General features: G+C 43.8%; 1 protein-coding gene across 1 annotated transcript in view; it reads right to left on the bottom strand.

Moving 5' to 3' along the window:
* Window positions 1-7,307: 7,307 nt before the first annotated feature.
* Window positions 7,308-12,635, bottom strand: part of pgm5 (phosphoglucomutase 5) — an 86,424-nt gene continuing 81,096 nt past the window's right edge. The window contains exon 11 of the mRNA XM_033972655.2: window positions 7,308-8,935. Within this exon, the coding sequence (XP_033828546.1) occupies window positions 8,846-8,935 (90 nt within the window). The 3' untranslated portion in view covers window positions 7,308-8,845. The remainder of the gene's footprint in view (window positions 8,936-12,635) is intronic.

The raw sequence follows: 12,635 nt of genomic DNA, 5'->3' as shown, positions 1-12,635 counted from the left end.
TAAATTTAGTTCACATTCCTTGTAAGAAGATAACATCCAGTCCTACTAAAACTAATAAAACTTGCTGTGCTCAATGTCAGATATTTATGTAACAAGTCGTTTTTAATTTATGATTTTATCTCTTCTTTTAATCTTGATTTTCTGTTTCTAACCAAAACATGGCTCGACAAAAACACAGGTAATCCAATTGTAGTGGAAACTTCAGATTTGAATCTGAAACACGAATAAACATATAGGGTCGAGGTGTGTGTGCATTTTTTAAAGATAATTTGGTCACTCACCGGTTGTCATTTGGGGTGTTTTCATCTTTTCAGTATGTTTCCTTTAAAATTGAGCTAAAACAATCCCCCTCCATACTCTACTTAGTCATATACAAACCTCCCCAGCACTGTCTGAGTTTTAGTGATGGTTTTACTGAAATCCTTTCAGTCGTATGCACAGACTTTGATGATTTAGTCATTACAGGTGATTTTAATGTACATGTGATAATGTGTTTGACAGAAACGCTAAAGAGCTCAGTTCTGTCCTTGAAACCTTTGGTCTGACTCAGCATGTCAGCAAGCCCATCCACAACAGAGGGCAGACTCTGGACCTGCCCATTACAAGAGGATTAAATATTTCAAATGTCAATGTAGTGCATGTTGCTCTGTTTGATCATTTCTGTGTCTTTTTTGACCTGTCTGTTATTCCCAAACCAGCGGCTGGTCCTGCAGTTGTTCGAAGGAGACACATAAATGATAACACAGGTGCACTGTTCATGGAAATTATACACTTTGAAAATGCCTCATGTTCTAATGTTGATGATTTGTTGAACTCTGTGACTTCAAGTGTTTTGAATGTTCTGGACACCATTGTCCCAATGAAGGTTAAAATGGTTAAAGATAAGCAGAAAGCACCATGGAGGAATGATGACTTGGTCAGGGCACAGAAAAGGGAGTGCTGGAGGGCCGAACTGGAATGGCGCAAGTCAAAGCTCCAGGTTCATTATGAGATTTACAGAGAAAAGATGCACATGTACAGCCACAGTTTATGCAGAACAAGGGAGAGGTATTTTTCTGACATTGTTGGAAATTGTAGTAACAACTCTCGTGTTATGTTTGCAATAATAAACAGACTAACGAACCCTCCAGCTCCACTGCCATTAGAGCAAATTTCCAGATCTAAGTGCGATGAGTTTGCAGTATTCTTTAATGACAAGGTTCAGGGCATTAAAAATGCCATCAATTCCACAACGCAAATACCAACCCAGCATGCACCTAGACACAGAGCTGACTCACTTTGCACCTGTAACTGACAAAACTGTCCAAGAGATTGTCATCAGTCTGAGTTCATCTACATGCTGCCTCAAAGTGTTACCTACTAAACTTCTAAACTCTGTGCTCAACAGTTTGCTGTCACCACTCACTTGCATAGTTAACATGTCACTTCAATCTGGAACATTCCTAAGAGCTTTGAAAACCACGGTTATCATTTAAAACAACCAGATGTATGTTTACCTAAACTAATAGACTTACTAAAGTATTTTGGCTATTTATCAGGTTAAAAACTGGATATTGAGAAAATGCAGGCTCTCCTCTTAAACTGTAATTCTCCATTAAAAGTATTACAGCAATATAAATTCAAGTGGAATAAAAAATCAATAGACTATTTTGGAATAAATATTACAAATAATTTAAACACATTATATGAGACCAACTATAAGTCCTTGAACCAACAATTATATAAAGACATGAAAAGATGAGAGGTTTTATTCTTAGATCTACATGCCGGAATTGAGATAATTAAGATGAATGTCCTGCCTAGAATTTTGTATCTTTTCCAGTCCTTGCCAGTGTCAGTACCAGATAATCAATTTGTAGAGTGGAACAAAACATTTTCAAGATTCATATGGAATGAAGCTAAACCAAGAATTACATTTTCAACAGTTCAGATACCAAAAAATGAGGGTGGATTGGCCCTGCCAAATTTAGAAGAGTATTTCTATGCAGCCCAGCTCAAAACTTTGGTATGTTGGTATGACTCTGAATGCACGGCTAAGTGGAAACAAATTGAGTTGAATAATGTTTGCCATGTACAAGCTCTGTTTGCAAGCAAAAGATTGTTTAAAGAAAATGAAACTACATTAGATTCTGTCAGCTTTTCCCGGAGGCACACCACAAACAAAAGTCCAGTAGGCTCAAGTAGATCTTTAAACCAGTTTCTTTTATTTCGGCACAGGCATCATTCAAACTGATTCAACACGATCTCCCCAAAATCACCTCTCCTCAGTGAGCTCTTATACTGGCATATCACATAACATCCTCTTAATGATTAACTCAGTATGTCTCAACATAAACAGGTCCCTTTGGTTTACATCAGGACAGCGCAAACATAGCATGTGTACTTAGCTAGTTCTCTGAGTTCGGACATACACATATCAGTTCAAAGTTCTTATAGCAAACATATCACAGTGGAGCTCACAGGAGGCAAAACAAGTAATGATACAATATTCGTAATATGAAGTATATATATGAAACATTAATCTCACAATTCCATAACCAAATTCGCGCTGGACGTCAGGTTCAAAACTGTAAGAAGATTCGAATTGGAGAAAGAAATTTAATTTTTAAGTTGGCTAGCATATGATACACATTTTAAACCAGGAATTATGAACACCAAATTTAAAGAGTGGGCAACTAAAGGATTGAACATCATAGGAACGTTTATTAAGGAAGGTGATGGTAAGCTTTCAAAATATAAAGCACAGATTTGACTTAGAACATCAAGAATTCTATATATGCCTTCAAGTGAGAGATTATTATCAAAAGGTGGTCAGACCGGATGAGTTAATTAAATATAATCATTGTGATACTGGGATGCGTATAAGAACAAGAGTGCAAAGATTATATCTAAATGGTATAAAGGTTTAGGGGTCAACAGGAAGAGTACATTGTTATACATTAGGGATAAATGGGCGAAAGAAATGAAAGAAGTAAGTGATGATTAACACAATTTGTCAAAATCAGATAACCTCAACTAACTCAAAAAACAGAAACAGAATATTCTGCTGGAAGAACAATCAGATTTTTCATCACACTTAAAATAAAAAAAGCATCACTATTTTCCAGTCCTTGCCAGTGTCTCCAACCATTGTCTCCAACCATGTTGGAGACAATGTGGGGAGTATAATGTGCATGCACATGTGTTTTGGCAGTGCAGCAAGGTGTCACAATTTTGGGATACTTTGGGCAAAGAAATGGGGAAAATATTTGGCTACACACTACCAAGAACATGCATAACGATGTACTTTGGGCTAACCACTGACACACACTTGCCAAAAAAGGACTGTTATTTAATAGATATTATGAAGATATTATTGGCAGCATCAAAAAAGCCATTCCATGCAAATGGAATAAGGAAGATCCCTCCAACACTTGGCAACTGGAAGGATATTATGGAAGAAATTCGAGTTACGGAGAGGCTTACATATATTGTAAGGTTACAGAAAGAAAAATATCAAGAATACTGGGAAAAATGGATACTGTATTTAAATGACAGCTGACCAATTGTTCACTGTTATATTGTTATGTTTAAAAAAAAACAAAAAAAAAAACAACAATAAAATATGAGTGAAAAAAAAGCCTCCTAAAGAAGAAAAGCAGTCTTGATGCCACGATATTGAACAATTACCAATGAATCTCAAATCTGCTGTTTCTAGGCAAAGTCCTTGAAAAAGTTGTTAATTAACTTGCGCCAAATTAACAACTCCTTTGATGTTTTCCTGTCAGGTTTCAGACCCCACCACAGCACTGAGACTTCTCTTATCAAGGTGACAAATGACATCCGCTTGAACACTGATGCAGGCAAAGTCTCAGTCTTGATCCTGTTAGATCTGAGTGCTGCATTTGACACTGTGGATCATGGGATCCTCTTACAGAGACTAGAGGACTGGGTGAGCATCTCTGGTTCGGCATTAAACTGGTTCAAGTCCTATCTAGAAAACACGGAGTACTTCGTTGAAATCGAAAAATGTGTCTCAGATAAAATGTCCCTGACCTGTGGGTCCCCCAGGGGTCAATCCTGGGACCCCTGTTGTTCAATCTCTACATGCTGCCATTAGGCCAGTTAATACACAGCAATAATGTGTCCTACCACAACTATGCAGATGGCACTCAGATCTATGTCTCACTGGCAGCAGGTGAATATGGTAAAGTCTCAGTCTTGATCCTGTTAGATCTGAGTGCTGCCTTTGACACTGTCGATCATGGGATCCTCTTACAGACACTAGAGGACTGGGTGGGCATCTCTGGTACAACACTAAACTGGTCCAAGTCCTATATAGAAGACAGGGAGTACCCCATACCATAAAAGACCTGTGGGGTGCCCCAGGGGTCAATCTTGGGACCTCTGTTGCTCTACACGCTCTACACCCTCTGCTGTTAGGCCAGATAATATGCAGCAATAATAACTTTCTCCAGCTAAACTCAGACAAGACTGAAGTCATCATCTTTGGCCCAGAGAAACATAAAGAAAGTGTCAGCAGTCACCTCCAGTCTCTCTCTCTAAAACCTTCAAATCAGGCTAGAAATGTAGGGGTAATAATGGACTCGAACTTGAACTTTAACAGTCACATCAAATCAATAACATCTGCAGCTTTTTACCACCTGCAAAAATCAATCACTGTCAAAGCCAGAGAGACTTATCCATGCATTTGTCTCCAGTAGGTCAGACTACTGTAATGGCCCGCTCACTGGCCTCTCCAAGCAAGCATTAACACAGCTGCAGTACATCCAGGACACTGCTGCTCGGGTCCTGACTAGAACCAGGAAGTACGAGCACAAAAGTCCTGTGCTCAGGTCTCTGCACTGGCTTCTTGTAGCTCAAAGAACAGACTTTAAAGCAGCTCTGCTTGTGTACAAGTCTCTCCATGGCCTAGCACCAAAGTACATCTCTGACATGTTAGTGAACCATCTTGCAACCATCTATGCAGCTAAAACCTGGAACTGTCTTCCTGAAGATGTGAGACAGGCCTCTACTAATAATGTTTAAATCCAGGCTGTTTATCTGTGCATACAACTGAAAGGTTTTTATTCTGCACTCTTCTGTTTTAATGTCAATTTTATGATTGTTTGTGATTATTTATGTTTTGATTTGTGTGATTTTAATGTCCTTTTTATTCTGTAAAGCACTTTGAATTACCTTGTGTACAAATTGTGCTATACAAAAAAAACTTGCCGTGCCTTGCCTTGCCTCATGGGGACCGGATTTTTGTGCCCATAAGGTAGGCAGGTTCCCATGATGTGATGTTAGTCCCCACAATGTGATAAACACCCTCTCACACATTCCACATGCATTCATGACTGTCCCCTTTATATTTCCTTATGTGCTGTTCTTTCTGTTGTATGGTGTTGTGGTGTACTTCTCAGGCTTCTTGGTTTGCACATTTTCTTTGTCTTTGCACCACTAACAAAGAAGAACTGACAGTGACCAACACAAATGGCTGTGGACAGTAAATGGATCTGGTAGAAATACATTAAAAAGTCAATTTCATTAAACCACAAATAGGGCTTAGAAAGAACAGAAATATGTCTCCCACTGTCCCAGGTTGAGGTTGATCTGGTGTCCAGGGGACTTTAAATTGGCACGAGGGGCCTTTTTACTCTTATACACCTGGGATAATGTCCTGAATTTGGACTGCAGATGGCATTGTCAGTATGAAGACAGCTCCAAAATCAGTTTAAATCAGCTGATCGGACACAATACAGCAACATCATGTGACTACTCTGAGGCACTAGTGAGCAGTTCAAATTCTCAGGGATGAAAACTAACTAAACCTTGATCTGAAAGCAGAAAGCAGCTATTAAAGTATAATGTCTCCCATGTGTGTCTTCAACTAGAGACACAATGATGAGCTGTAATATACTCACAGTACACACCAAATCATAGAGAGCATTTTTGGGGTTTAATAGAAACTGGTTTCAGTTAAAGTATCTGGCAACCCAAAGTGAGGAGCTCATTCTGTTTTCAGAATGGATAAATGGTTTACATAAATTGTGAAAATGTAAATGGGTACATGACAGCCATTTTCAGAGCGGTCACTTTAAATGAATTTCAACTCAACTGAGCACAAATGCGTATTCTTTAAACTACATATAGTTCTAGAATGAAGTCGCGTCTCATTTCTTTGTATCAACACTAAAACACTAAAATATCCTGAGGTGAGACTATAGACGAAAGAGGGAACACACTCCAGACTAAAAGAGAGAAAGCAGGACCTTCACACATGAAACAAATCTTTTTTGTTTTATTTTACTTCAAATGGAAACACAAAATATACAGTGAGAAATGTGAGTCAAACGGTTAAGTGAGTGTAAATGTCTTTTGAGTTCAAAATGAAAGGTCAAACTCATGTGACTTCAGTATAAAAATGTTATATGTTTTGCAGTGACCATCGATATTTCAGAGTGCACAAGAAAAGTACAATGAGGCATAATAACTTCATAATGAGGATAAAATTGGGAAATATGGGCAGAACTGAGTATCTTTCTGTCATGAAGCCTGTATGTTCCGTATCCCTGTGTGCTCTCCCCCTCCTCTACCTGCCTGATTCCGGAGCTGGGCAGAGTTCCTACGCCTCCCGTGCGCACCTGGAGCGCATCAGCGTAATCACCGCCACCTGCTGCGGAGTATATGAGGGCTCGGCAGAAGACACTCGTCGCCAGACCCTCCACGTGTTTAACGTGAATGCGCCAGCTCTGTTTTTGTATTCTTGTTGCCTGCCTGCTTGCCTCTTACCGGATTTCTTCTACTCCTCAGGTTCCTGCTCTCTCGCTCGTTCCCGCTCCTGACTCTGCGCTCCAGCTCCGGAACAGCCCACCCTTTGTCTTCGCCTCCTGTCCTGTCTTGGTCTCCGGCTTGTTTCCCGTCACCTGCCCTGGCTTCCGCTTACTGGATTACTCCTGCTCGGTCCTTCCTGGTTCCGCATCTTGTCCTGTCGTGCTTCAGCCCTGGCTGTCTCCTGCCCGCTCTGGACTACACCCGTCTGGCCTGCCTCCCGCTCCCTGTCCCCGTTTGTGATCTATGAACTATTTACTATAAATTCTGCACTATTGTAAATAAACACCGTAAACTTGCCCCGGGTCTGCATCCTTTGGTCCGCACCTGTACCTACCGTTACGACATTTTCATATCAGCTCATTTACTGTAGATGTGCAGAGACTAAACAGGTCATGGTTTACTTTTAATACATAGAAATATTATATATATATATATATATATATATATATATATATATATTATGATCAAAGGAACAGGAACGGTTACAGTTTTCCTGGCAGAAGAACAAATGAAACACTTGAAACGTGACCTCATTACTGAAATTACTTACTACGGCCTACGTGGGTCTTCTTAATACTAAAAGTATTGCTTTTTCATACATAAATACAGGTGTTCTCACAACAACCAAAGAGCCAATCCAGAGCGAGGCTGTTGAAGGGAACGCCCCTTCCCCTCGCATTGCTGGTTTAGCATGAAGCGAGCGTGAGAGTGACTTTGGGGAAAAAAGGCATCTGATTTGTCTATTCATATGTTCATATCTTAATTTATGGGCGCAATAGTGAAATCTTGTAGGGTGGGTTAATGCAAACATTTTAAGACATACATGTTGACCGCAGCAGTTGCAGAGAGAGGGGCCACAGAGTCGATGGAGCCAGAAGAGTGCCCATGATCACTTCCTGTTTGGAACGTGGTGACTAGCAGGTTAGCTATGTCCATTTATATATACAGTCTGTAGTTATTAATGAAATTATTAGTTCTATAAAAATCAAACTGTATTTTTCTTGTGCACATGATAAAATAAATATTTTCATTATAGACGAACGTGGGTTACAATGATTTGAAATCAGGACATTTTTCTGTTTTGAGCTGTTTTTTATCTGTTGGTAAAATTATTATTTTTTACTTATTCAGTTGATCTTTCAAAAGTGCAGTGTGTTACTTTTCTGGTGGAATGTCGGAACCTGCTTGTCTTCATGGAGATGTTTTGCTTTGCCTGGAATGTTCCACAGTATGGTCTTTCTTGCATTTATTCACTTACCTTTCAATACATGAATTGTTATTGTGAGCAGATCCTCCACCACAAAAACAAACCTACATGGTGTACATTTTTTCTTGAAATTAAAGAGGGGGTGTTATGCAAAATCTTCTTTTTTTTTTTTCGCTTTCTCCATGTGATGTGCAGTAGTTTAATTAGTGGGATGCACGCTGATGTGTTGAGATAGCCCTCTGAAGATGAAGTGACTTAGCACGGAAAGCATAGAGGTGGGAACTCAGAGCATCAAAAATGAAAGTGAAACTAATAAAATTGTTAATATATTGTTTTGGGCAAGAATAGCTTTTTCAAAACAATGAAAGGGAACATGGTGATCTCAATATGTTACGTGATATAGTTAATACCCCGTAGAAGTAAAATACCCCCTTTAATACCCAGTGGAAGTAAAATACTTCCTCTTTAATAACCCATAGAAATAAATTATCCCTCTTTAATACCCCATAGAAGTAAAATACCCTCTTGTTAATACCCCATAGAACTAAAATATTCCCTCTTTAATACCCCATAGAATTAAAATAACCCCTCTGTAAGAATGGTCAAATTGAAACAACTTAATACAACTCCAAATATTTTAACCAACTTAATCTGTGCTACTCAAAACAAAAGGAATATCCTGAACTCAAGCCACTTTTAGCAGTGCAGTGACTTTAGTGCCTCCTGTTAGCTGAATATGTATAAAGCAAAACTGTCAGATGTTCATAATAAGTACATTGTTGTGCCCAGTACTGCAGATGCTAATGCCTTGTAGCTGGTTGTTCATGTGATCACATTGGGGCCTCGGCGTCCCGTTCGTTCGTGGATGTTGGAGATTTTCAGAGCGATGGCGATAAGAGGCCCCAACACCACCTGAAAGAGAAAAAGATTTTCCCAGTCATTTATTCGATGCGTAAAAGAAAAAATATGCATGAAAGTGAAAAATAGAAGTAGATGTGTGAAAAAATGCAGTAAATTCTGATACTTCCTTTAATATGATTTTTATGGCTAACAAAAATCTAAAAGTCTAGGTGACCTATACTGGCCCATAGTGTGCTCAGTCCTTAAAGGGTTAAATTGGTTCACTCTATGGGTCCTCAGTCTGTACTCTGTGGGTCCTCTTTATTAGAGGGAGTTAGTGCAGCCCTATACTCCACCCAGAATTGAATCTCTCCATGGAGACTGATAAGTTTAATTACATACTGTGGAACACTGTGATACAACGAGGCCGTTTATGCCGCCCAGACTGGCATTACCGGGGCCCCACCCTGGAGCCAGGCCTGGGGTGGGTGCTCGGCAGCGAGCGCCTGGTGGCTGGGCCTTTCCCCACGGGGCCCGGCCGGGCCCAGCCCGAAGGAATGACGTGGGGCCGTCCTCCCGTGGACCCATCACCTGCGAGAGGAGCCATGAGGGGTGGGTGCAGAGAGATCTGGGTGGCAGTCGAAGGCGGGGACCTCGACGACCGGATCTCCGGACATGGAGACTAGCTCTGGGCACATGGAATGTCACCTCGCTGGGGGGAAAGGAGCCTGAGCTTGTGCGGGAGGTTGAGCATTACCGGCTAGATATAGTCGGCCTCACCTCCACGCACAGCTTGGGCTCTGGAACCCAACTCCTTGAGAGGGGTTGGACTCTCCATTTCTCTGGCGTTACCCGTGGGTAGCGGCGGCGAGCTGGTGTGGGCTTGCTCATTGCCCCACAGCTCAGCCACCACGTGTTGGAGTTCACCCCGGTGAACGAGAGGGTCGCGTCCCTGCGCCTTCGGGTCGGGGACAGGTCTCTCACTGTTGTGTCGGCCTACGGACCAAACAGCAGTGTGGAGTACCCGGCCTTCTTGGAGTCCCTGGGAGGGGTACTAGACAGTGCACCAACCGGGGACTCCGTTGTTCTCCTGGGGGACTTCAATACCCATGTGGGTAATGACAGTGACACTTGGAGGGGCGTGATTGGGAGGAATGGCCTCCCCGATCTGAACCCAAGTGGTGTTTTGTTATTGGACTTCTGTGCTAGTCACAGTTTGTCCATAACAAACACCATGTTCGAGCACAAGGGTGTCCATCGGTGCACGTGGCACCAGGACACTCTAGGTCGGAGGTCGATGATCGACTTTGTTGTCGTGTCATCTGATCTCCGACCGCGTGTCTTGGACACTTGGGTGAAGAGAGGGGCTGAGCTGTCAACTGATCACCACCTGGTAGTGAGTTGGATCCGCTGGCAGAGGAGGAAGCCGGACAGACCTGGCAGGCCCAAGCGCATCGTGAGGGTCTGCTGGGAACGTCTTCAACTCCCACCTCCGGGAGAGCTTCTCCCTGATCCCGGGGGAGGCTGGGGACATGGACTCTGAGTGGGCCATGTTCTCCACCTCTATTGTCGATGCGGCTGCTCGTAGTTGTGGTCGTAAGGTCTGCGGTGATTGTCGTGGTGGCAATCCCCGAACCCGGTGGTGGACACCGGAAGTAAGGGATGCTGTCAAGCTGAAGAAGAAGTCCTATCGAGCCTTGTTGGCTTGTGGGACTCCTGAGGCAACTGATGAGTACCGGCGGGCCAGGCGGGCCAAGCGTGCCGCGGCTCGGGCAGTCACAGAGGCAAAAACTCAGGGTTGGGAGGAGTTCGGGGAGGCCATGGAGGAGGACTATCGGATGGCCTCAAAGAGATTCTGGCAAACCGTCCGACGCCTCAGGAGGGGGAAGCAGTGCTTCACCAACACTGTTTACAGTGCGGGTGGAGAGCTGCTGACCTTGACTGGGGATGTTGTCGGGCGGTGGAAGGAATACTTTGAGGATCTCCTCAATCCCACTGTCACGTCTTCTGAGGAGGAAGCAGAAACTGGGGACCCGGAGGCGGACTCGTCCATCACCCTGGCTGAAGTCACTGAGGTGGTTGGCAAGCTCCTCGGTGGCAAGGCTCCAGGGGTGGACGAGATCCGTCCTGAGTACCTCAAGTCTCTGGATGTTGTGGGGCTGTCTTGGCTGACACGTCTCTGCAACATCGCGTGGCAGTCGGGGGCAGTACCTGTGGAATGGCAGACCGGGGTGGTGGTCCCTCTGTATAAGAAGGGGGACCGGAGGGTGTGTTCCAATTACAGGGGAATCACACTCCTCAGCCTTCCTGGTAAGGTCTATTCCAGGGTACTGAAGAGGAGAATCCGACCGATAGTCGAACCTCAGATTCAGGAGGAGCAGTGTGGTTTTCGTCCTGGTCACGGAACACTGGACCAGCTCTATACTCTCCATCGGGTCCTCAAGGGCTCATGGGAGTATGCCCAACCAGTCCACATGTGTTTTGTGGATCTGGAGAAGGCATTCGACTGTGTCCCTCACAGTGTCCTTTGGGGGGTGCTCTGGGAGTATGGGGTCCGATGCTCTTTGCTAAGGGCTGTCCGGTCCCTGTATGACCGGAGCAGGAGCTGTGTTCGCATTGCCGGCAGTAACTCAGACCTGTTCCCGGTGCATGTTGGACTCCGTCAGGGCTGCCCTTTGTCACCGGTTCTGTTCATTATATTTATGGACAGAATTTCTAGGCGCAGCCAGGGGCCGAAGGGGGTCTGGTTTGGGAACCACAGGATTTCATCTCTGCTGTTTGCAGATGATGTTGTCCTGATGGCTTCTTCGAGCCAGGACCTGCAGCAGGCACTGGGGTGGTTTGCAGCTGAATGTGAAGCGGCTGGGATGAGAATCAGCTCCTCCAAATCCGAGGCCATGGTTCTCGACCGGAAAAAGGTGGTTTGCCCTCTCCGGGTGGGTGGTGAGTCTCTGCCTCAAGTAGAGGAGTTCAAGTATCTCGGGGTCTTGTTCACGAGTGAGGGAAGGATGAAGCGTGAGATTGACAGGCGGATCGGTGCAGCGTCTGCAGTGATGCGGTCGCTGTATCGGTCCGTTGTGGTAAAGAAGAAGCTGAGCCTAAAGGCAAAGCTCTCGATTTACCGGTCAGTCTACGTTCCTACCCTCACCTATGAGCTCTGGGTAATGACCGAAAGGACAAGTTCGCGGATACAAGCGGCTGAAATGGGTTTCCTCCGCAGGGTGGCCGGGCGCACCCTTAGGGATAGGGTGAGGAGCTCGGTCACACGGGAGGAGCTCGGAGTAGAGCCGCTGCTCCTACACGTCGAGAGGAACCAGTTGAGGTGGCTCGGGCATCTGCTCAGGATGCCTCCTGGACGCCTCCCTAGGGAGATATAATAGTTCACTCATAAACAGTAAGTGGACATGGTCTGACTTGTGTTTGGGAACTTTTCTGACCTGTGTGAAAACCGATCTGACCTGCGTGGAAAATTATCTGACCTGCGTGGAAAATTATCTAACCTGCGTGAAAACTGATCTGACCTACATGAAAACTGATCTGACTTGTGTGAAAACTGATGTGATGAAAACTGATCTGACCTGTGTGAAGACTGATCTGACCTGCGTGAAAACTGATCTGACCTATATGGAAACTGATCTGACCTGCGTGAAAACTGATCTGACAAAAACTGATCTGACCTGTGTGAAATATAATTTGACCTGCATGAAAACTGATCTGATGAAAACTGATCTGGCTTGTGTGAAAACTGATGTAACCTGTATGAAGACTGAGC

This window comes from Periophthalmus magnuspinnatus, chromosome 9 (assembly GCF_009829125.3).
Source record: "Periophthalmus magnuspinnatus isolate fPerMag1 chromosome 9, fPerMag1.2.pri, whole genome shotgun sequence".
Taxonomy (NCBI): Eukaryota; Metazoa; Chordata; class Actinopteri; order Gobiiformes; family Gobiidae; genus Periophthalmus; species Periophthalmus magnuspinnatus.
This window is presented reverse-complemented; position numbering and strand designations above follow the sequence as displayed.